The sequence below is a fragment of the Colletotrichum lupini genome, chromosome 5 (genome assembly GCF_023278565.1).
Source record: "Colletotrichum lupini chromosome 5, complete sequence".
Taxonomy (NCBI): domain Eukaryota; kingdom Fungi; phylum Ascomycota; class Sordariomycetes; order Glomerellales; family Glomerellaceae; genus Colletotrichum; species Colletotrichum lupini.
This window is the reverse complement of record NC_064678.1, coordinates 3,379,418-3,405,568: the sequence shown is the minus strand read 5'-3', so window position 1 is coordinate 3,405,568 and position 26,151 is coordinate 3,379,418. Positions and strand designations below refer to the sequence as shown.

General features: G+C 35.4%; 3 protein-coding genes across 3 annotated transcripts; 2 read left to right on the top strand and 1 right to left on the bottom strand.

The window, feature by feature from the left end:
- Window positions 1-691: 691 nt before the first annotated feature.
- CLUP02_10397 (uncharacterized protein) lies at window positions 692-1,816 on the top strand (the record flags this gene model as incomplete). The annotated part of the gene is made up of 6 exons (XM_049289373.1): window positions 692-760; window positions 811-1,065; window positions 1,179-1,261; window positions 1,301-1,550; window positions 1,603-1,710; window positions 1,808-1,816. 6 exons carry the CDS (start codon window positions 692-694, stop codon window positions 1,814-1,816), a joined length of 774 nt encoding a protein of 257 aa, XP_049146518.1.
- A 1,177-nt stretch (window positions 1,817-2,993) lies between these two features.
- On the top strand, window positions 2,994-4,508 carry CLUP02_10396 (aldehyde dehydrogenase; the record flags this gene model as incomplete). Its single annotated transcript, XM_049289372.1, has 1 exon — window positions 2,994-4,508. One exon carries the CDS (start codon window positions 2,994-2,996, stop codon window positions 4,506-4,508), a length of 1,515 nt encoding a protein of 504 aa, XP_049146517.1.
- Window positions 4,509-5,299: 791 nt separating this feature from the next.
- CLUP02_10395 (uncharacterized protein) lies at window positions 5,300-16,422 on the bottom strand (the record flags this gene model as incomplete). Its single annotated transcript, XM_049289371.1, has 10 exons — window positions 5,300-5,329; window positions 5,386-5,442; window positions 5,509-5,564; window positions 5,709-5,755; window positions 5,842-5,879; window positions 5,944-6,124; window positions 6,180-6,273; window positions 15,984-16,105; window positions 16,170-16,232; window positions 16,298-16,422. The coding sequence occupies 10 exons, from the start codon at window positions 16,420-16,422 to the stop codon at window positions 5,300-5,302; spliced, it is 813 nt and encodes a 270-aa protein (XP_049146516.1).
- Between the last annotated feature and the right edge of the window lie 9,729 nt (window positions 16,423-26,151).

Below are 26,151 nucleotides of genomic sequence, written 5' to 3'. Positions count from 1 at the left end.
TCCTCGGAGACACAGAAGCAGCCCAGACAGACGGGAAGACTCGAGAAAGAAAGCTTGCCTCGTTTCCCTCACTCGGCCGCCGCTTGAGGAAAAAAATTGTTCTCGCGTGGAAGGTACCGACCGACTTTCAATCGCACCAGGCCAGCGCCGGCGCCAGCAACGACGGCAGGCGGGCAAGGCGCAGGGCGGTGGAGACGGACCCCGCGAAAGTGGGTGGTAGGGCCCATGAAGAAAAGCGGGTTTCGAGGGCATTGAGAATGACTCGCCGGGTTTCTGCACGAGTCTCTCCTCAAGTTTCTGTGATCCTTCCATTCTCTCGGTGTTTCTGCCTGCCACCTGCCGCTGCCGTTTTCACCAACTGGCAGGTGGGGCTCACCGTGGGTGCGGCACCACAGATCCGGGCGTGGGAGCGCGAGACCGCGCGGGATCCGACGTCTCATTGGACAATTGACCTTTTTTCTGCCGGTCTTATCCTCTTTTTTCTTTGTACATTGTGTCATGTACTTTTCTCACCAGCCCTCTATCTATTTTTTACTCAATTGCCCCCCCCCCCGCCTAAAACGTCCTCATCCTTGCTTTCGTCAGCAAGCAGGCCCGGATTTTCTAAATTCCAAGGTTCCTCACTGGCTCGACAGTCCCAAAACAGACTAAACGACCCCGAGCTAACGTCTCCTGGTCCCCAGCAGCCAACATGGTCAGCAACATGCAAGACGCAGGCGGCAGGCCCCCAATCAGGGATGTTGCTCAAGACGTGCTTCTGGTAAGGTACGAGGTACCGCCAAAAAGCTGGCAGCACCAGCCTCGGGCAAGCTCAAGGTTCTTTCCTTCGTCGCCGCCCCGGAAGAGAAGGGGGAGACCGCGCTTTCCCACGCACGCCAAGTCCTTCTTGCCCTTCTCGAATGTCCACTCTGGTGGAAACTGCCCGACGTCGTTGAAAAAGAATTACGAATAATGGCCAGAGGCAGTCAAGTGCCGCAATGCTCTTCTATGGCACGGGCCAATCATGACGATTCGACTCTGCCTGCTTCACCCGGCCAATACTCCTCGATCCGTCTATTGCGGAATGTCCCACCAGCATAGGTTCAAGCATCTAATTTCACCTGCATTCATTCGACTCCTCTTTATCCAACGTCGTGACCTCGAGGCATGTTGAACCGTCCTTTTCTGCTCGGTACCAGAGTGGGCGCCATCGACCAACAACGCAACAGACTAATTCCGCCCGTTTGCGGCTTGCCACGGAAATCCCACGCGCCGGTGGTGTGTTTGGCTAGGGGGCCTGACTGCGTACATGAACGACCAGTCACACCTACAATCTGGTATCCCAGGCAATTGAGACAAACCAATATGCTGCATATGCAAGAATTGCACCCGACATTCCCCAAACTGCCATGCCGCCTTTATCCAGCGCTAAAATTCGGATTCTATCCGTCGATAACAGACAGCCCTGTCTCGGTGACACGGCGTTGGAGTCCGTTGGACTACAACCTCGTCTCGAGTCTCGCCCGGCCGCCTTTGCCTGTCTGACCTATCGCCTCGTCCGCGCGGCTGAGGTGGCAGAAGATGAGTGGTTGACCATTACTTGACTACACACCACCAACAAAGTCACAACCGTCGGCGTCATCCGGGGTTCCCGCCGACTTGTCTAGCCCAGGTTGGGTGTGCCAAGGCAACCTTGACCTTGGTCCTGACTCTCTGTCGGCCAGCTTCCAGGTACTCTCCAGGAATTACCCTTTGGTACCCCGTATTCCACTATCAAAAGGGCTTTGTCTGATGTCAAATGCAAACTCTCCTACCCGTTGCATCCAAGATGATCTGACGAACTCGTCGTTATCGCCGACGGTTCAGAGAATCGAACCTAGCCTTTAAAGGCTGAGGAGGCAAGGTGTGAGACGCACACACACCGAGATAGACCAAGCGGCTTATGGTCCAGTCTAGACTCTTTCGGCGATCTCTGTATATCTGAGATATCTATCTGTCTCGCATCGCCCGTATCTATGTAGGTAGTCTATCTTTTCCGCCATGCCTGCCGTATCCTTTTCCCGATTGTGGCTCGCCCACCCGGCTGGGTAGCCAATGAGATGCAGCCAATTCGTCGCTGAAGTCCCCTGCCGTACCGCGGCTACGCAGGTGGTCGTTCGACTTTGGCGGCCGGGCCCGGGATAAAACGGATCTGACGGCCCTACAGAATGCAGCCACATTGTTGGATATGATCTGTCAAAGCTTAGCAGCGTCTGCATATCGCATCAGCAAACAAAGACAGGGTAGTCAGAGATGCAAGATAAAAAATCTCCAATCTCCAAATGTGAAGGGACCCTGAAGGCTGAAACTTCTTTAGTGGAGGCGACTCTTTTTCTTTTTTTTTTTCCTCTTGGTCGCTGCATGTGCACCGCACCAACGCACGCACCGCGGTCCCATCAGGTACGTACCGCCTTGCATCGTCTTGGGAGATTGAATGGGTGGAGACAAAACTGTTGCATCCGGGTGGAGCGAAGGGCCAATGACGTACGGTTCATGACATCACACCGCCGACGAAGTGGGTCAACATGGGTGTCTCCCGGCAAATCTGCAACACCCCGGCTTGCCAGCCCATTACCCACTCTGGTCAGCTGAACTCGAGATAAGGTCCCCGGCCTCTCCTCCGTGGTACGATCCCGATCTCCCTCCGATCTCAACGACCGTCGAAAAGAAAAAAAAAATCCTCTAAGCCTGCAACTGCAACTGTACGCTCCGTCCTCCGTGTCGCCGTCCGTCTACCCCGATCGACATCCCATCCCCGGCATCGTCTTGTTGGAATTTTGTATCGCATCCCGTTATACCCCAATTCCCCATCCCCTTACCTTGCAGAAATTCCTTCCCGTTTCTAGTGTATCATTCGTTTTTGCCAGCATAGCTCTTTTTTGTTCACCCATACCCCTCCCCCAGGAATATAGGAGCCAGCCAACCAAACAAGTCAATTAGAGCCAAAAGTAAAAACCAAAGTCTCATTATCAAACATGGCGCCACAAGAGCAAAAGCAGGAGGCGGATCGTCACACCTTCTATGCGGGGAAGCCCCAGCCGGACACGGAATCCCCAGGCACCTTCCAATCCATCGATCCCGCGACGGCGAAGCCCGTCTGCACCATCCACACCTCCTCCGCCGCGTCCATCAACGCCGCCGTCGACGCCGCGAAGAAGGCCTTCCCCTCCTGGTCCGCCACCCCGCCCATTGAGCGCTCCCGCATCCTCCTCCGCGCCGTCGCCCTCCTCCGCGAGCGCAACGACGAGCTGGCCAAGATCGAGACCCTCGACACGGGCAAGGCCTTCTCCGAGACCCAGTACGTCGACGTCGTCACCGGCGCCGACGTCCTCGAGTACTACGCCAACCTCGTCGCCTCGGGCGGCCTCAACGGCGAGTCCTTCCGCCTCAGGCCCTCTGCGTGGTCCTACACCACCAAGGAACCCCTCGGTGTCTGCGCCGGCATCGGCGCCTGGAACTACCCCATCCAGATCGCCCTGTGGAAGTCGGCCCCGTGCCTGGCTGCCGGTAACTGCATGATTTACAAGCCGAGCGAGTTCACCCCCTTGCACGCAGAGTACCTCGCCTCCGTCTACCGCGACGCCGGCGTGCCGGACGGCGTCTTCAACGTCGTCTACGGCGCGGGCGACGTCGGCGCCCAGCTCACGACGCACCCGGATATCGCAAAGGTCAGCTTCACGGGCCAGGTCAGCACGGGCAAGAAGGTCGCCGGCGCGGCGGCGGGCGGTATGAAGTACGTTACCATGGAGCTCGGCGGCAAGAGCCCCGTCATCGTCCTGCCGGACTGTGACATTGAGCAGGCCGTCGACGGCGCCATGCTCGCGAACTTCTACAGCTCGGGCCAGGTCTGCACCAACGGCACGCGCGTCTTCGTCCCCAAGGCCATCAAGGCCGAGTTTGAGAAGCTCGTGCTCGAGAAGATCCAGTACGTCCGCGCGGGCGACCTGTTCGACCCGGCCACCAACTTTGGCCCGCTCAACAGCAAGACGCACCTCGAAAAGGTGCAGGCGTACGTCCGCAAGGGCGTCATGGAGGATAAGGCGACGCTCCTGTGCGGCGGCGCGACGCAGCCCAAGGGTCTGCCGTCGGCCTACAAGTCTGGGTTCTGGATCCAGCCGACCGTGTTCACGGATTGCACTGACGACATGACGATTGTCAAGGAGGAGATTTTCGGTCCCGTAATGAGCATTCTCACGTATGACACCGTCGACGAGGCTGTGCAGCGGGCCAACACGACCGACGTCGGTCTCGCGGCGGGCGTGTTTGGTCGGGACGTCGACCAGTGCCACAGTGTTATTCAGAAGCTCGAGGCTGGTATTACCTGGATCAATACGTGGGGCGAGTCGCCTGCGGAGATGGCGGTCGGCGGGTGGAAGTCGAGCGGTGTTGGTGTGGAAAATGGACGGAAGGGTCTCGAGGCGTGGGTGAGGAACAAGAGCACACTTGTTGAGATGGGCGGTAGCGTGCCGACTGTCTTCTCCAAGTTGTAAAGGGTTGTAAATATGTACCAAAAAAGGAGAGGACCCAGGGAGAGATTGGTGGTGAGCCGCACTGGGCCCCCTACGTGTGTGGTGAAAAGAAAAACTTGTCTTTGGGCTGGAGGAGGTTTTGGTTAGATATAAGCGTTTGAATGATATCACGGATTTGACGATGTTACTCTGCCGTGCTGCCCCAACTTGATTAGTGAGATGTTTCTTTTCAAATGAAGCGAGGTGCCTCTAGGATGTGACTGAAGAATAGTGTGACAAAAGTGGAAGTAAACCTATCATGTACATGGTTGTAAGATGCCCGGTGACGGAGGGTGGTTGATAAACAATGGGATAAACAATGGAACACCTGTGCGCAGGAAAAGTAGACCTTCGAGATGACGGAGAACACACAGAAAGTAGGTGCTTTATTCAAGCATGCCGGAAACTGTCAACAAAGATTCTTGACGAAGCAGCAGGCGCCAGAGACCAATATATTCGAAGATTGCCAGTGAGGCATCTCAGGTACTTGAAAAGTATCAGGACTCCATCAGTCTCCGGTGGCTTTGGTACCATTGGTTGTGCACATGCAAGCTGTGACTCAGGTCGCTGCTGACTACTAAAGCAGGCTTCCTACTAACAGCCAAGAGATAGGCACACCTGATTCAAAGTTCACCTGACACTCCTCAAAGCCTCTCTTTACCACTTACTACTACACTGAGGAATATACTTGAGAGGATGGAAAGGTACTAGAGCTAATTATGTAGTTGGTGGACAAACTCCACGTCATCCACATTTGAGGATCGGACACAGGTTCACAGGCAGTACAACGAACCCTCCGCGAACTGAGCATCCACCAGTGGCGTCATGAAAGACAGAAGCGCCACTGCCGATATCGTACCATCATTGAGGCGTAGTACAGGATCTTATATGGGTCGGCAGCCGAGGGCGGGATAATCTAGTTCCTTAAGTCAAGTAAGGTTCTAATCTCGCGATTGCTTTGTGTCTGCATCGCCGCCGGCACCAAAACCCGCAATTTCTGCTTCTTCACGGTAGAAGTTTTCTTCAGCTTTCCTCGTCCTTTGTGACGATGTCAGGCACATGACTTTTTTATGGTGCGGAGGGGAGGATCTAAGCTGTGTTGTGGCTATTACCGAGAGACTTACAACATGGTCGCGACTCACGCGTGTTTAGGGGGGAGGGAAGAATTATAGAAGATCGCACGCCAGTGATTAGAAGTCACAGGTACCAGGTTCAAGATTACTCCTGGGCTCGAGATGTGAAAGCGAAGTGGACGAGATAGAGTCCGGATATTTATGGTGCTCTTGACACTGATCTTTAGAACCCTCTTTCTAACAGCTCCAGTGGCACGGAGAAAGGCGTTGCCTTGGCTGACTGCACATCACCATATAGTGCCACAGGGAGATCGATTTGGTATAGAGCTCCTATAATTTGATACAAGGCCATTCCTATTCTTCCATGATGCGTCTCTCGAGGGAAGCATGTTCACTGAAGCAAAGTTGTTGTAGCAACGGAAGCTCTCTTCGGGAGTGGATGGAGTATCTGGACGGCACTCGTGTCGAGCCTTGGGCATTAAATAGGGAGGAGAAGACATGGAATGCTTCTTCACCTGATTCTTGCTGTGGTTTGCAGCGTCATATGTAACTGATTATAACATCATTATTGTTCCTCCACCCAGTGACAGGATCTTGCAGACTGATGATGAGCGTAGGAGCAGACTGCGAACCTGATTTTGGAGTCTCCAAAGGCTTCAAATTTGAGTTGAGGGCTTTAGATAACACCAAGCCGTATCCAGTAATGGTTTATATACGATATATTAGTATACTTACTATTAGTATCCCTATTATAGGGTAGTTAGTTCGAACCGTAGTTAACGAAGAGATCAATTAAACTATATAAATATTTACGTAGTAAGTATAAAAAGGAGGTTCTAACTATAAGTTAGGCTAGCTACGATAATTATAAATAGGGCCCCTAATTAGCCCCTGCGTAATTAGCTATATACCGTAGTTAAATTAGACTTCTAATTTAATACTAACTTTCTTTTTTTTTTATTAATTTAATTATTATAGTTAAAAGTATAATTCGACCTCGGGCCCGTTTACTAAGTTATCTCTCTTTCTCCCTTTTTTTTACTCTTTTTATATAACCTATCCTTTTATTTATATAATAGCTTTTTTATTACTTATAAATTACTTTAATCCCTTATTTAATATTACTTTTATAAAAGCGTTTACGAGGTTATTTTTATTATTAATCTAACGGATCTTAAGTATTTTGCGCTTTTTATATAATTACCTAAAGGCTATAATATCGATTATAAGCCTCTTTTCCTTCGTCGTTCTTAATTTAATAAGGTATTTATATAGCGAGTAAGAATCGGTATAAATAACTATTAAAATAAGTAAAAGGCTAATTCGATCGGTAATCTTCTTTAGCGTTATTAAAATTACGTAAAAGAGGTTAACGCCGTTAATTATATTATAAACTTTTAACGCTAATATACTTCTCGTTATTTACTTATTTTTAGTTAATAAGTAATAAATTATATTATTATATATAATAAATTCGCTCTCGCTTATACTCTCGTTAATTAAAATAATAATATACCCTAATTACGAAATAAGGTCGTTATTATTTATAAATAACTTATTAACGAAAATATAGAGCTTATTAATTATAAAGTTAATTAAGTAGTAAACGAGACCTTAATCGAAATTCGTTTATTACTACTTAAGCCGCTTATTAAGTACCTCGACGTCCCGTTCGGTTAGATTTATAATTTATACTACTTTAGTATAGTTAAATATTACCTCGGGCTAATAAATATTTATAATATATACCCTTCGTACGAGCTTAGCCTTATACTACTTTTTAATATTAATTACGTTTAGATTAACGAGGTTAATCTTCTCGCCCTACCCCTTTTATTAAAAAACGACGGTTTTCTTTTTAATTATAAAAATCCCGCTATTAAATATTAAAGGGGTATTTATTATAAGGACCTCTTTTAGCTTCGCTACGAAGCCCGCTTTTTAAAGCTCCTTATTCTCCTTTTTTATAAAATTAATATTAAATAGGCCTAATATATTATCGGTTTATATTCTAATAATCCTAAATTAGTTACTTTTATACTCCGTAACTAGTAAATACGGGTTATATATAAAGGTAATTATTAATAGTTAATTAATATAAAAATCGTAATAAGTAGCTTATTAATAAGTACCCGATTCTGCGAGCTTATATAGTAGCTTAAGTACTTTAATAATTATACTTTCTAAGTACTTATTAGCTATTTCCTTTAGTAAATAAGCTAGGATTTTCCTTATAAGCCCTATAGCTGATTAAGTATAGGCCTAGGTAATATTACGGCTCTAAATCTCGTATCCTTTTTTTTTATAATAATACTATTAATACTATTATTAATCGTTAGCTATAGCGCTATATAATAAGTAATTATATAAGTAGCGTTACTTTTTTAATATCGCCGTACTTCTAAATTACGTATTTAAACTTCTTATATAGCTAGGGTGTTCCTTTCTTTTTAATCTTACGAACTATTTATAATTTAAATATGCAGAGGTTTATATGTTTTTCTAAGTTGTATAAGATAAATCGATAGACCCCTCGATTATAAAAAGTGTTTATTTTAATAAGATCTAATTCTTTATATAGCTTTTTAATAGTTATAATTACGCCTTCTTTACGTAATTTAACCGCTAGCTCGAAATCGGCTTTCTTTTTTATTATATAAAAAGTATTAATTACCTCGTCGTTAGTAATAAATTACTACGTTAGGGCTTACTATCGTAGTTTTTTATAACGTCTCGCCGGTAGTATTAATACCCTTTTAGTAATTTCTTCTTTCTTATCGTTTATTAGTATTATTACGACGATTTTGTTAAGGATAATTTCTTATACCTCTACTACGGGTTATATAGTTTCCCTTAGCTCTTCTTTTTTTTATAAGTTAGAAATTACTTTATTAGGATTTATATAGTACGGTTTAATTATTATAATTAATATTTTAAATAGCTAGTTACGATCTCTCGTAACTATATAAAAGCGCTCGTTAATAAAAATTAACTTATATAGCCTAGCCTATTATTAAGTAATTTCGTGCTATACTTATATATCCGAATTTAGTAATATATTTAGATTATCCCTTATATTGGGCCTATTGTACGTAATAATTACCTTATTAATTTACTTTTTTATACTTACCTCGCGCAGTACCCGTATTACTTTTTTAATTACTTAGGCTCGTTAGCTTATACCTAGCGACGGTAGCGAGGCTAAGGTCGTTCTTAAATATACTCTAAATACTAATAGCGTTAGTATAAGTCCGTTAGGCCCTATAGTATCGTTATAATATTTAAATACTATCTAGAGGCATTCGTTATTAGTAAAATCTAGATTTTCCTCTTTAATAATTCTAAACGCTATTTTTAATTACTAATATACCCTCTTTACTTTTTTAATATTATAATACGCTTTAATAAGTACGACTTTTAGCTATATATTATAAGCCGTTATATTATCTTTAAATTCTATTAACTTAAAGCTAGTATTAGCGTCGGTTTTAATACTATTTAGCGGTCCTTAGTATATATCGATCTAGCTTTTTTATAGGGCTACTTATACTATTTTTACTTATAAATCCTAGAGGAATTACCCTATTTAGAAAGATATAGCTACGTTGATTATATATAGTACTAGCCGACTATTTAAATAAAAAATATCGACGACGATTTCCTAATTAAAGTTAAGCTTATTACGTAATTTAAATTTAAATTTGCATAGGCTCTGCGTATTTATTTAGTATTAATAATATACTTTCGTTAACTATTCTAGCGCCCCTATTTCGATATTATTATTACTTAATTACTTTAAGAGGTTATATAGCCTCGTAACTAACGGGTACTCGAATTTTTAATATAGTTTTTTAAACTTACTTTCCGTTAAGTAATTAATTAACTTTGTATTATTAATAAGCTTTATAAACGTATACCCCTATTATCGTTTAACTATTTCGAAGTACTTATTATTAGAAATTCTATTCTTCGTATTATTAAATATAATACTAAGTCGATTTATATTTTTTAAATATAAGAGAAATGGGGTATTAATAAGTAAAATATAAAAAGTTATCGTTTTGAAGTGCGTTTTTACTTTTATTATACTTAGGGCGACGATTTCCTTACCTAAGCCGAAACTAATCCTCGTAATACTTACTATCGACGTATTAAGTATTATTAATACGATTTTCTATAGCGCTTAGAATTACCCTTTTTTTTTTAGTTAACTATTATAATACCTTAGTATTTAAAATAATTTTATAAAAATCGTCTAGGCCGTACTTTTTACTTATATAGAATACTTATATAAGCTTAATATTCGAGGGATCTAGGTAATATAAAAAGGACCCCTCTAGCTACCCCTAAATATACTTAGTATTATGTTCCTTTTTTTTAAATATTAAGAGAAATAGCGTCTTCTTTTTAATTATTAAGAGAATAGGCTTTAGCTTTATTAGATTTACCCTTTTAACCGCTTCTATATTTATTATTTAAAGGACTTTCTTTTACTATCCGTAAATAAAAGCTTACTTATTAAGAGCTTTTACTACCCTCTATTTATTTAGTTTCGTATATTTTCTAAAGGCTAATAAGGTAAAAAAAAAGTAGTTAATATTATTAATTTTATTATAATCTAATTCGTTAGTATAGGGGGTAAGATCTTCCTTATTTTCTAAATCTCTTATAGGGGTATATATTTTAAACCGCTACTTTAGCTACTATTACTAAGTTCCGTACTCCCAGATCTTCTTTTATATATAATAAAGAATTAATTAAACTAACGAGGGCTAGTTTTATTATTTACTACCCTCGACTTTTTATATTATTTATACGATTTAGTACGCTCTTTTTTAAAATAATTACTTAACTAATATCTATCCTTTTTATAAATATAGTATTACTTTTTTTATTACCCTACCCGTAAGTTAAATCTTTACTTATTTAACGAATCTAGGCCTCCTTATTAGTAATTACTATATCTAGCCTCTTTTCTTTTTTTATTATACGTTCGATCGACTTAATATTATTAATAAGGGCCGTTATATACTTAGAGGTAAGTTTAGTATAGTATTTTCGTTTTAATATTAAAGCTAAATTTTAGCTTCGAGTAGAGCGTTTCGTAGTCTTCGGGTACTTAATATAAGGTTATTTTTATTTTTAATATATACTAAACTATAATATAAAGATATCTAACTTTTTACTTATTTATCCCCTTATTTAACTAGGTTTTTGCTAGCTTATTAATTTAATTAATAAGCTCTTTAAAGATCTTTACTCGTAATTTACCCTCTATTATCTTAGCTATAAATATAAAAAAAATCGCTTATAGCTTAAATAAGAGCTCTAGGTTCTTATTATAGGTTTCGAAACGGCTTCGGATTACGTTAATTATATTAAAAAAGTCGTTTTAATTAAGATTACGTACCACTTCGTAATAATAATTAAAGGCTTTACTTATAAGTACGATATTAATTACTAAATAGTACTAATATTCCCTAATTCCGACTTTTTTATAATAATCGTAAAACATCGTTAGGGTTTTTTATAAAACCTTATACTTCCCCCTAAAGTATAATTTCTCTTTTAAGAAGATCTTTTTAAGGTTTATAAATTACCTCGTATTTATTACTAAATTTTTAGTTTTTATATATAATCCCTACGTCGCTATATATTATTAATAATTTCAGGTCGTTTACTTCCTTTTTTATTAGCTAATCGGTACCGAATTTCGTATTAGTAATAGTAATAAGTTATAAATCGAAATAAGTAGAATTATTAATTATTATATTTCTAATACTATATTTTACCTTAGTATATTTTTTTATAATAATAGATTTCCGTTAGTAATTATAAAGAAGAAATTTAAGTTATTTACCCTTTTTTTAAATTCGTTAAAGCAATTATACGCTCTATTAACCTATACCTAGTTCTATAATACAAATTCCCTTTTTATAATTATCGCTATTAGTATTTTATATAGCTCTTACGATTATAATTATGCTAATAATACCCCTCGCTTATAAAAAAATTTATTAACTACTTTTATAATTCTTAAGCTTACGCTCGCGAACTATTTATCTAGTTAATAATTAAGGTCGTTTACGATTTTATAAAATAGGGGTTACCCCTATAGCCCCTTTTTTTTATAAACCTTAGTTAAAAAGATTAATACTATATTAATTTACTTATTGTTAGACTAATCCGCGATTCTATATATTTACGTCCCCTAATAGTCCGGGTTAATATTTACCTATTTATAAAGGATTAGGATTCTATTTAGGATCGGGTTTTATCCTCTTTCTTTTTACCCTAACTTACTAAGGGTCGTACTCTAGCTTATACCTATATTAATAATTACTAATGTATTTAATTTTAATAAGGATATATTTAATCCGCGCGCTAGTTATAATAAATCCGTACTTTTATTACCTAACGAATTTATTAAGGTTTAAAAAATTCCCGCTTCCTCTCGCTATCTCGTTATTACTCTCGTTTTTATTATTTTTAATAATTATTACTACCTTTTTAGATCGCTAGTTATTATACTTACTAAGATCCTCTTTTTTATTTAGTATAAAAAGGTAGGTTTTAGTAGTTCCTTTTTATAATAATAGTAGTAAACGTTTATATTATTATAAGAAGATATAGTAATTAGTCTTAGGATCTTTACTAGTTACTAATTTCCATTATTTTATATATTTCTAGCTTCTTAAGCCTCGTGCTCTTTATAATTTTTAAATAGCTTCTTTTTTTAACTTACCTCTTTTAGGGTAGTATTTTATAAAAATAGTCGAAAATAAATACTGAGTAGCTCGTAAAAAAGCTATATAAGCTATTAAGAACTATATAAGTTATTAAATATAATTAACGAAGTTAAGCCCTCTTTCTTATAAAATCGTATATTTTAAGGACTTATTAAAAATACTTACTTATTACTTATATATAATAAGGTTAGATATTTTAGAGATTTTATTTTTTATAGCCTCTTAGTACCCTATTTTATATTTTTTAAGTAGTCTTTTTCGTAGCTTAATTATAATTAAGTAATTATCGCTTATTAATAATCCTTTTTATTATTTAGTTAACTTTTCGAAATTAATAATTTCGTACCGAGAGTTAATATAAAAAAAAGCCTTTAAGCGGCCCTTTAAAAGATTCTTTTTTTTCCCCCTTAAATCCTCGTTTTTTTAGCCCTTTTTTAAGTTAATAATAACTTTAATAAGAGGTCGTAGGACTATTTTAAAATAGCTACTTTCTTTTTAAATTAATTTTTAAGATCTATAATACTCTTAACTTAATATTATTAAGACCTCTAAATCCCCTCCTCTCTTATTAAACCGTCCCTTATATTATATTCTTAAGTAATACCCGGGGGGTAATTAAGAGAGTTATAAAGAGGTTATTTAGATCGCGGGCTTAAGGTCGTACTTATAAGATCCTCGTAGTAATAGACTTTTTTATATACTATAGATCTTTTAGTTTAATAACTCCTATAGGGTTACTTTTACTGCTAAATAAAAATATTTACGTTTAAAAATCCCCTTTTTTAATTATATAGTTCTTTTTTATATTATATTATTAAGCTCGTTCGTTACGCTAATTAATTAGGTAAGTAGTCGTTATATAAGTATTTTCTTTTACTAATTTAACTAGTTAATTTCTAATTACAGGCCGGCTATAGAAAAGTCATTTAGTAAAAAAGCTACTTAGGGTAATAGTAAAAGGCTAGTTACTTAAGTAGTTCCGTTACTTAATATAGTTTAACATAATAAACGTCGACCTTTCGTAAATAATAAAAAGCTATAATTACTTAATTCCGTACGGTATTCGAAAATCGCTTTCTTTTTTATTTACTTTTATAAGGTTAATTAGTACGAATCTCTTATCCCGTGCGGTATTAAAAAGTTATCTTTTTTACGTAGCGAGATACCTTATTAATTTATAATAATAGAATTTAACTACTAATTAGTATTAGTATCCTTATTATAAAGTAGTTAGTTCGAACTATAGTTAATAAAGAGATTAATTAAATTATATAAATATTTACGTAGTAAGTATAAAAAGGAGGTTCTAACTATAGGTTAGGCTAGCTACGATAATTATAAATAGGGCCCTTAATTAGCCCCTGCGCAGTCGGCTATATACTACGGTTAAATTAAACTTCTAATCTAATATTTATAACTTATATATACGTGTTTACGCTACTTAGCTACCGCTGGACTTTTATATAATAATAAGGTATAAGAGAGGGTGTTTTTAATAATTATCGACTAAAAAGCAGATCTTAAAGCCCTGAAGTAGGACAGTCTAGTAAGTAAGAGAATTCACTACCGATGCCACGAGAAGAAGATCTTAAGCTTCTATAGCATAGAACGTAGTGACAGCAGCCCGTTCAGTACTAGCCTGGAATTAGACGAATCTTCTGTCTCGCAGCAGGTACCTAGCCTCTAGACCATGCTCGGTTTTAATCTTTTACGAAAATCGAACCAATTCTAAAGATGCGGCTCTTAATGCTTCTAGCCTTGCATTACCTTAATTCGATCTCTTTAGCTAATATATATTTTTCATAGCTCTGAAGGGAGTGAATTTGTATAGAAAGAAGCTAAAATATTTGCGTTTATATTCTTAGCCATGTAGTGGTTTTTTTCTAGCTTTATAAGTATAAAAGATCGACCTTAATAAGATTACGCTTTTAAAGGAAATTATATAATATAATATACTTTTTAATTATATAATACGTATAATATATTTTAAGTATGCGCTTAATATAATATAGTAATTTTAATATAAAAACTACTATTTAATTCGGGATAAATAAGCTACTTTTTTTATTATATAGTAGCGCTAATTAGAAAGGTTAATAATAGAGGTCGGTTATAATAATTAGTTATAATAATTAGCTATAATAATTAGAAATAGCCTTCCTTAACCGTAAAGGTTCTGAACTTTAATAGCGACGTAAAGGTTTTTTTTTAAAAAAAGGGCTAAATAAGCTAATATTTACTACTCTTCTTATTAAAGCTCGTAAAAATTCTTTTTATCTTTATCATTTTTAATATTACTTAAAGCTACTTTCTATTTAAACTAAATAAATCTACTAAATAGATTTACTAAATAAATCTATTAAATAAACTTATTAATATATAAACTATTACTTAGATAACTAGTTAAGAGGTTAGCTAGTTAAAATACTATTTTAATAAGAACCTATTTTAAAAATACTTATTAATAAGTCTACCCCTCTTAAACTAAGTACCCTTTTTAGCTAGCTCGACGCTATAGCTATCGTAACTAACGTAAGTACGCTTAAAAAGTAATAAAATACTTTTTAATAATACGAAATTTAGCTAAGTAATATTATAAATATTATAAATAGCTAGGCTAATATAAATATTAAAATTTAATATATTAACGTCGATTTAATTATAATAGTTATAATAAATAAGCTAGAGGTATATAGGGTTAGGGTAATAAGCCGGTGTTTTAAATAGCTTTTATAAGACCCCCTAAGTAATAATAATACTTATAAAAAAAAAGAGATTATACTAAACCTAGCTACTTATATAGGCTAGTATTAAGATGTTTTATACGTATTAAAGTAGGTAAAGCTTACCCTATAGGCGGGCGGCAGAAGGTTAGGAACTGTTAATAAAAGGGAGATAATGGTCGAGTTAGTTAACTACTATTTTAGTTAGTAGTTAGGTATGGAGCGCATTATACCCAGTTTTCCCTGATACGTAATACACGGTACGGCCCCGGCGGATTGCTCCGTCGGGGGGATGTTCTTGGCCATATCTTGGTTGTTACGTCAATTCTCACTTTGGTAAAATAAGGTGCAACAAATGGCCCGCATGAGGGGCGACTCCGAAAGAAACGAAACACATCGTAAACATGAAGTCTAGATGGGGCAAATCCTCCTGTAATACCTCGTTGCCACGAGGGTAGTGCAGGTTCCAGTAACGGTTCCATCAGAAGCAACATCCCAAAGGTGGGCATTGCGGGAAGTCATCGTCCGTTAAGTGCTCCGGTACTGACGTGTCATAAATAATGGGACCCAGCCAAAGTTCATGACATCAAAGTCACGCTATGAGTAGATCCGATATACAGGGCGGCTTGATGAAGTCTTGTCTGGATGCCTCGGTCTGACCATGAGCTAGGTACAACTTCTACCCTCTTCCTGTAGGAGCTACAGATTGACAGGAGAAACCACTTGGATATCACATACTTAATTGGTCTACCTTATTTCATATCAGTCCAGTAAATCGTGATCGATACTCGTCACCTTCCAACTATTTCAGTGGCCAGACAATTAAGTAGAGTATCGCGGCGAAAACCACTGATGAAGCTTTACTATGGCTCATTGTCCGAAATTCGCTTTTTTTTTTTCATCAGTTTGTACTCTTGTTCTTCATGTGAGACACGGCTGTGGCACTCGGGATGTCACACATCCTTCGGGGAGAAAGGGGAAAACTGGAGAGGAAGGTGTTCATGAGGCAAAAGATCTGATCAGTTTTTCCGCCCCTTGTCCGGGTTTGTATCCCCCTCATATCCGTCGAAATTCCCGTGACTGGCCGCTAGGGCCAACCAATACTGTTGTATGTAGACATAATACCAGTATGGATAGACCAACATGATGGGAGCCGGCGCACTGTCCTCGAGTAAAAATAGCGGGCTGATCCGACGAAAAGTGAGAGATGAAACAGACGTCAAGACCAAAATGTGGGCCCTTGAGAAGGGAAAGAAGGAAACTGTTTTGACGTGCTTGAGTACAAACTGTACAGCACAAGGAGATGCGCGGCGATGGATTGACTCCTATTCATTGCCTTCAGTAATGTCATGATGTGATGTGATCGCTGCACCTTGTAAGAACACGGATGAGATTTCTGACATGGAAGGAAAAAAGGAAGAAAAACGGCATTGCCGGCCAAGCTAAAGAGGTCGAATAAGCTTGTCTGCCAAGGTGGATATGCCGTTATGTCTACGTTCTCTTAAGAGTATAGGCTATAGGAGTAGTGCTTAGATGCCAAGGGCTAGCGGGGGTGACGCGAAGTATTATATTAGATTATTAATATCCTTATTATAGAGTAGTTAGTTCGAACCGTAGTTAATAAAGAGATTAATTAAACTATATAAATATTTACGTAAGTATAAAAAGGAGGTTCTAATTATAAGTTAGGCTAGTTACGATAATTATAAATAGGGCCCCTAATTAGCCCTTACGTAGTTAGCTATATACCGTAATTAAATTAGACTTCTAATTTAATATTAACTTTCTTTTTTTTTATTAATTTAATTATTATAGTTAGAGGTATAATTCGACCTCGGGCCCGTTTACTAAGTCGTCTTTTTTTCCCCTTTTTTTTATTTTTTTTATATAACTTATTTTTTTATTTATATAATAACTTTTTTACTACTTACGAATTACTCTAATCCCTTATTTAGTACTACTTTTATAAAAGTATTTATAAGGTTATTTTTATTATTAATTTAACGGATTTTAAGTATCTCGTGCTTTTTATACGATTACTTAAGGGCTATAATATTAATTATAAGCCTCTTTTCTTTTGTCGTTCTTAATTTAATAAAGTATTTATATAATAAATAAGAATTAGTATAAATAACCGTTAGAATAAGTAAAACGCTAATTTAATTAATAATTTTTTTTAGTATTATTAAAATTATATAAGAGAGGTTAACGCTATTAACTATACTATAGACCTCTAATACTAATATACTTCTCATTACCTACTTATTTTTAGTTAACGAGTAGTAAATTATATTACTATATATAATAAATTTGCTCTTATTTATACTCTCGTTAGCTAGGATAATAATATACTTTAATTATAAAGTAAGGTTATTATTATTTATAAATAACTTATTAACGAAGACGTAGAGCTTATTAATTATAAAGTTAATTAAGTAGTAAACGAGACCTTAATCGAAATTCGTTTATTACTACTTAAGCCGCTTATTAAGTACCTCGACGTTTCGTTCGGTTAGATTTATAGCTTATATTACTTTAATATAGTTAAAAGTTACCTCGGGTTAATAAATATTTATAATATATACCCTTTATACGAGCTTAGTTTTATACTACTTTTTAATATTAATTACGTTTAGATTAACGAGGTTAATCTTTTCGCCTTACCTTTTTTATTAAAAAACGACGGTTTCTTTTTTAATTATAAAAATCCTATTATTAAATACTAGGGGGGTATTTATTATAAAGACCTCTTTTAGTTTTATTACGAAGCCCGCTTTTTAAAGCTCCTTATTCTCTTTTTTTATAAAGTTAATATTAAATAGGCTTAATATATCGTCGGTTTATATTCTAACGATCCTAAATTAGTTATTTTCGTACTTTATAATTAGTAAGTACGGGTTATACGTAAAAGTAATTATTAATAACTAATTAATATAAAAATTATAATAAGTAGCTTATTAATAAGTACCCGATTTTACGAGCCTATATAGTAGCTTAAGTATTTTAATAATCGTACTTTCTAAGTACTTACTAGCTATTCTTTTTAGTAAATAGGCTAGGATTTTTTTTATAAGCCCTATAGCCGATTAAGTATAAGCCTAGGTAATATTACGGCTCTAAATCTCATATCCCTTTTTTTATAATAATACTATTAGTACTATTATTAATCGTTAGCTATAGCGCTATATAATAAGCGATTATATAAATAGCGTTACTTTTTTAACGTTATTATACTCCTAAATTACGTATTTAGACTTCTTATATAGCTAGGGTATTCCTTTCTTTTTAATCTTACGAACTATTCGTAATTTAAATATATAGAAGTTTATATATTTTTCTAAGTTATATAGGATAAATTAATAGACCCCTCGATTACGAAGAGTATTTATTTTAATAAGATCTAATCCCTTATATAGCTTTTTAATAATTATAATTACGCCTTTTTTACGTAGTTTAACTACTAGCTCGAAATCGGCTTTTTTTTTTATTATATAAAAGGTATTAATTACCTCGTTATTAATAATAAATTACTACGTTAGGGCTTACTATCGTAGTCTTTTATAACGTCTTATTAGTAATATTAATACCCTTTTAGTAATTTCCTTTTCTTCGTTATTTATTAATATTACTACGATAATTTCGTTAAGGATAATTTCCTATACCTTTATTACGGGTTATATAGTTTCCTTTAGCTCTTTTCTTTTTTATAAATTAGAAATTACTTCGTTAGGATTTATATAGCACGGTTTAATTACTGTAATTAATATTTTAAATAGCTAGTTACGATCTTTTATAACTATATAAGAGCGCTTATTAATAAAAATTAATTTATATAGCCTAGCCTATTATTAAATAATTTTATATTATACTCGTATATTTAAATTTAGTAGTATATTTAGATTATCCCCTATATCGGGCCTATTGCGCGTAGTAATTATTTTATTAACTTACCTTTTTATATTTACCTCGTATAGTACTTATATTACTTTTTTAATTACTTAGGCTCGTTAGCTTATACTTAGGAATAGTAGCAAGGCTAAGGTCGTTTTTAAATATACTCTAAATATTAATAGTATTAATATAAATCCGTTAGGCCCTATAGTATTATTATAGTATTTAAGTACTATTTAGAAATATTCGTTATTAGTAGAATCCGGATTTTCTTTTTTAATAATTCTAAACGCCCTTTTTAATTACTAATATACCCTCTTTACTTTTCTAATATTATAATACGCTTTAATAAGTACGACTTTTAGCTATATATCGTAGGCCGTTATATTATTCCTAAATTTTACTAACTTAAAGCTAATACTAGCGTCGGTTCTAATATTATCTAGCGGTCCCTAATATATATCGATCTAGCTTTTTTATAGGGCTACTTATACTATTTTTATTTATAAATCCCGGAGGAATTACCCTACTTAGAAAGATATAACTATATCGATTATATATAGTACTAGCTAACTATTTAAATAGAAAATATTAACGACGATTTCTTGATTAAAATTAAGCTTATTACGTAATTTAAACTTAAATTTACGTGGGTTCTACGTATTTATTTAGTATTAATAATATACTTTTATTAACTACTCTAGCGCCCCTATTTCGATATTATTATTACCTAATTACTTTAAGAAGTTATATAGCTTCGTAATTAACGGGTACCCGAATTTCTAATATAATTTTCTAAGCTTACTTTCCGTTAGGTAATTAATTAACTTCGTATTATTAATAAGCTTTATAAATATATACCCCTATTATTATTTAACTATTTCGAAGTACTTATTACTAGAAATTCTTTTCCTTATATTATTAAATATAATACTTAGTCGATTTATATCTTTTAAATATAAGAGAAATAGAGTATTAATGAGTAAAATATAAAAAGTTATTATTCCGAAGTGCGTTTCTATTTTTATTATACTTAGGGCGACGATTTCTTTACTTAGGCCGAAACTAATCTTTATAATACTTATTATTAATATATTAAGCGTTACTAATACGATCTTTTATAACGCTTAAAATTACCCTTTTCTTCTAGTTAACTATTATAATACCCTAGTATTTAGGATAATCTTATAAAAATCGTTTAGGCCGTACTTTTTACTTATATAAAATACTTATACGAGCTTAGTATTCGAGGGATTTAAGTAGTATAAAAAGGACCCCTCTAGCTACCCCTAGATTTACTTAGTACTATATTCTTTTTTTTTAAATATTAAAAAAAACCGCGTCTTCTTTTTAATTATTAAGAAAATAGGCTTTAGCCCTATTAAATTTACCCTTTCGGCCTCTTTTATATTCGTTATTTAAGGGACCTTTTTTTACTATTTATAAATAAAAGCCTATTTATTAAGAGCTTTTATTACCCTCTATTTATTTAGCCTCGTATATTTTTTAAAAGCTAACGGGGCAAAAAAAGAGTAGTTAATATTATCGATTTTATTATAATTTAATTCGTTAGTATAGGGAGTAAGATCTTTTTTATTTTCCGAATCTCTTATAGGGAGTATATACTTTAAGCCGCTATTTTAACTACTATTACTAAGTTCTATACCCCTAGATCTATTTTTATATATAATAAGGAATTAATTAAATTAACGAGGGCTAGTTTTATTATTTACTATCCTCGACTTTTTATATTATTTATACGATTTAATACGCTCTTTTATAAAGTAGTTATTTAACTAATATCTATTCTTTTTATAAATATAGTATTACCTCTTTTATTACCTTACTTATAAATTAAACTTTTATATATTTAATAAATCTAGGCCTCCTTATTAGTAATTACTATATTTAGCCTCTTTTTTTTTTTTATACGTTCGATTAATTTAATATTATTAGTAAGGGCCGTTATATACTTAGAAATAAGTTTAGCGTAGTATTCTTATTTTAATATTAAAACTAAATTTTAGCTTTAAATAGAGCGTTTTATAATTTTTAAGTACTTAGTATAGGGTTATTTTTATTTTTAATATACGCTAGACTGCGGTATAAAAATATTTAACTTTCCGCTTATTTATTTCTTTATTTAGCTAGGTTTTTACTAGCTTATCGATTCGATTAATAAGCTTTTTAAAGATCTCTACTTATAATTTACCCTCTATTATCCTAGCTATAAATATAAAAAAAATCGCTCATAACTTAAATAAGAGCTCTAAGTTCTTATTATAAGTCTTAAAACGGCTTTAAATTACGTTAATTATACTAAAAAAGTCGTTTTAATTAAAATTACGTACCGCTTTATAATAATAATTAAAGGCTTTACTTATAAGTATAATATTAATTACCGAATAATACTAATATTCCCTAATTCTAACTTTTTTATAATAATTATAAAATATCGTTAGGGTTTTTTATAAGACCTTATACTTCCCCCTAGAGTATAATTTCTCTTTTAAAAAGATCTTTTTAAAGTTTATAAATTACTTCGTATTTACTACTAGATTTTTAGTATTTATATACGATCCCTACGTCGTTACGTATTATTAATAACTTTAAGTCGTTTACCTCTTTTTTTATTAGTTAATTAGTACTAAATTTTATATTAGTAGCGGTAACGAGTTATAAATCGAAATAGGTAGAATTATTAATTATTATACTTTGAGTATTATATTTTACCTTAGTATATCCTTTTACGACGATAGATTTTTATTAATAATTATAAAAAAGAAATTTAGGTCGTTTACCCTTTTTTTAAATTCGTTAAAGCAATTATACGCTTTATTAACCTATACCTAGTTCTATAATACGAATTCTTTCTCTATAATTATTACTATTAGTATTTTATATAGCTCTTATAATTATAATTACGCTAATAATACCCCTCGTATATAAAAGAATTTATTAACTACTTTTATAATTCTTAGGCTTATGCTCGTAAACTATTTATTTAACTAGTAATTAAAGTCGTTTATAATTTTATAAAATAGGGGTTGCCCCTATAGCCCCTTTTTTTTATAAACCTTAATTAAATAGATTAATATTATATTAATTTACTTACCGTTAAGCTAATTTACGATTCTATATATTTACGTCCCTTAATAATCTAGGTTAATATTTATTTATTTATAAGGGATTAGGATTCTATTTAGGATCGGGTTTCGTTTTTTTCTTTTTTATTTTAACTTACTAAGGGTCGTACTCTAGCTTATACTTATATTAATAGTTACTAACGTATTTAATTTTAATAAGGATATATTTAATCTGTATATTAATTATAATAAATCCGTACTTTTACTACTTAATAAATTTATTAAGGTTTAAGAAATTCCCGCTTCTTTTTACTATCTCGCTACTACTCTCGTTTTTATTATTTTTAGTAATTATTACTACTTTTTTAAATCGCTAGTTATAATACTTATTAAGATCCTCTTTTTTATTTAATATAAAAGGGTAGGTTTTAGTAATTCTTTTTAATAATAATAATAATAAACGTTTATATTATTATAAAAAGATATAATAATTAGTTTTAAGATCTTTATTAGTTACCGATGTCCGCTATTCTATATACTTCTAGCCTCTTAAGCCTCGTACTTTTTATAATTTCTAAATAGCTTCTTTCTTTAACCTACCTCTTTTAGGGTAGTATTTTATAAAAATAGTTAAAAATAAACGCTAAGTAGCTCGTAAAAGAGCTATATAAGCTATTAAAAACCGTATAAGCCGTTAAGTATAGTTAATAAAATTAAGCCCTCTTTTTTATAAAATTATAAATTTTAAGGACTTATTAAAAATACTTACTTATTATTTATATATAATAAGGTTAAATATTTTAAATATTTTACTTTTTATAGCCTCTCGGTACCCTATTTTATATTTTTTAAGTAGTCTTTTTTATAGCTTAATTATAGTTAGGTAATTATTACTTACTAACGATCCCTTTTATTACTTAGTTAATTTTTTAAAATTAGTAATCTCGCGCTAAGAATTAATATAAAAAGAAGTTTTTTAATAGCCCTCTAAAGGATTTTTTTTCTTTTCTCCTTAAATCCTCGTCTTTTTAACCTTTTTTTAAACTAATAATAACTTTAATAAAAAGTCGTAGGACTATTTTAAAATAGCTACTTTCTTTTTTAAATTAATTTCTAAGATTTATAATACTCTTAACTCGATATTATTAGGACCTCTAAATCCCTTCTTTTTTTATTAAACCGTCCTTTATATTTTATTTTTAAATAATACTTAGGGGGTAGTTAAGGGAGCTATAAAGAGGTTATTTAAATCGCGGGTTTAAAATTATATTTATAAAATCCTTATAATAATAGACTTTTTTATATATTATAAATCTCTTAATTTAATAACTCCTATAAAGTTACCTTTGCTATTAAATAAGAATATTTATATTTAAAAATCCCCTTTTTTAATTACGTAGTACTTTTTTATATTATATTATTAAGCTCGTTCGTTATACTAATTAATTAAGTAAGTAGTTATTACGTAAATATTTCTTTTTATTAATTTAACTAGTTAATTTTTAATTACGGGCTAGTTATAGAAAAGTTATTTAGTAAAAAAGCTACTCGGGGCGATAGTAAAAGGCTAGTTACTTAAGTAGTTCTATTAATTAATATAATTTAATATAATAAACGTCGACCTTTTATAAATAGTAAAGGGCTACGATTGCTTAATTCCGTATAGTATTTAAAAATCGCCTCCTTTTTTATTTATTTTTATAAAGTTAATTAATACGAATCTCTTATCCTATATAATATTAAAAAGTCGTTTTTTTTACGTAATAAGATACTTTACTAATTTATAATAGTAAAATTTAATTACTAATTAGTATTAGTATCCTTATTATAGGGTAGTTAGTTCGAACTATAGTTAATAAAGAGATTAATTAAATTATATAAATATTTACGTAAGTATAAAAAAGAGGTTCTAACTATAGGTTAGGCTAGCTACGATAATTATAAATAGGGCCCCTAATTAGCCCCTGCGTAGTTAGCCGTATGCCGCGGTCGAATTAGACTTCTAATCCGACACAGATACCCCATGGCAAAATATGCAGACCCGTGATAGCGCACTTAATTAAGGTGTGACTAAGAACCGATGGCTTGGTTCCTAATGCAGACATTCTAAGAAGACAAGTTAGGGGATTGAAGCTGCCAAGAATGCCAGTGATGGATTTACTTTCGATCGTCTGTTATATCGGATCATCCACGTACTTTACGCTCTACAGACATTCCACTCCATGAATGTTGAGAAGCGGAAGACTGAGCCGTACCATGCGCCTTCCAGATTTTGCCGCCCTTTCCGTGATGCACATATCTGCGGTCTGCCACGGCTAATGCACCCCTATCTGTCAGGAGCAAGAAAAGGAAAGTGGGAGCGAGCTGGGGTCCGGCTAATGTTCCCCCTTTCTCATCTTTCCAGACGACCGTTGCAAGGTAAAAATACAACCTATTGATCCTACGAGGAGTTTCCATGACAGCACAAATTCACGTGGGAGGCCATCTCTCCAATAGAAGGTCACCGTGTGGCAGAAACGTGTGGCTGGGTTGGAAAGCGGGCCATGTTATGCCATGCTCGGACTGCCAAGAAGTGACGGTCGACGTCCTGAAGTTCTGGAACGCGCGTCATCGTGATAGGTCCCGGGCGTCCATCATCACTCCCAGGGCTTCAGCCGAACCGACACGAGAGAGAGAGCCTGAAGGGAGGGCTCTCAAGGAGGATGGTGGAAAAACTGGTACCTCCTTGGCAATCTCCCGAGGAAGGGCAAGGGCGGCGTCAAGTGCGACAAGGGAGTCGTCGGGCTTGATCCCATGCTGTCACTCGTCTGGGACTAGAACTCGAGTATGTGTGTTCCGCACCCACACGTTGGGTATCCCGCACCCATACTAGGCTCGTTCAGGCAAGTGGTGGGCAGCACGTGATTACATTGCCGAACGGCAGTCACGTGCTGCGCTCTCGGCGCGCCTTCCAATTGTTTTTGCTCCTATTTAGACGCGTATTTCCCTCGCCCAAACACCTCATTTTCTAACTATTTTCAACACAAGAAAGGTACCTTTTCCAATACCAAAATATGGGCTCTAGAGACCTATTTCCTCTGAGCAAATCATGACTTTCAAAGTCGTCGTTTTGAAAAACGCGTACAGCCAGTATCGGAAAGAGGGTGCAGCAGAGGAAGGTGCAGCAGAGGAAGGTGTAGGAGACCAAGGCGGGACGCGCCTTCCATTCTCCAGAAATTTCCGGAATAATAGTGGCTCCGGGCCAGAAGTGGCTGCTGCGGCGGTGCAATCACGTGCTGCCCACCACTTGCCTGAACGAGCCTAGTATGGGTGCGGGATACCCAACGTGTGGGTGCGGAATACACATACTCCTAGAACTCCGTGAGAGCGGAGGAGATGAATGGGGAAAGGAGCCGTGTGGGGGGCGGAAGTTTTCTGCCCATCAGAGTCCAAGTTTGCCTCTGCGGAAGGCTCAAAAAGAGGCGTTTGACAGTCGGACCCATCGAATAACAGCTCTAATCAAGGTTTGGAGAGAATGGGACAGCAACTGTAGCGTCTGAGCTTCTTTCCGTTGCCTGTGTATAATTGGCTATATGCCGCGGTACCTTGTCCCTTTGGAGAGTCTTGGTGCGCGATGGCGTCTCGAAGGTTGCAACTGATGCAAGGTACCACTTGCCAAGCTCCCAAACCCCCCCACCATCCCGTAGATTCAGAAAAAGAACAGTTGTGGATCCTGGCAGATCGGGGAGGTAAGGCACTTGGGCGCATTGGATACAGAGTTCTGGGAATTTGAACCATATGTGACGGATTAACGACATGTGATTGGCCATTGCCCTTGTTCTGGCGCCCCACATGGACGTTACCGGCTCCGGCCAGCTGAGGCTATTTCCTTCTGAACCCCTGGTCATTTTCCTTTTCGCACCTCACCTCGTCGAGGTCATCAACTCTATTGCCTCCAAGAACAGACATCGATCTATTTCCCTCGTGGCATTCGTACCGAGACGGATTGAAAGCTTCCCAGGAATCATCAAACCCCAGGAATTACACGTGTATTCGTAGGCCAAGTGCCCGAGTGGGCTGAGAATCACACTACGAGACGCCATGGCCGCACGTCCGCGACGACA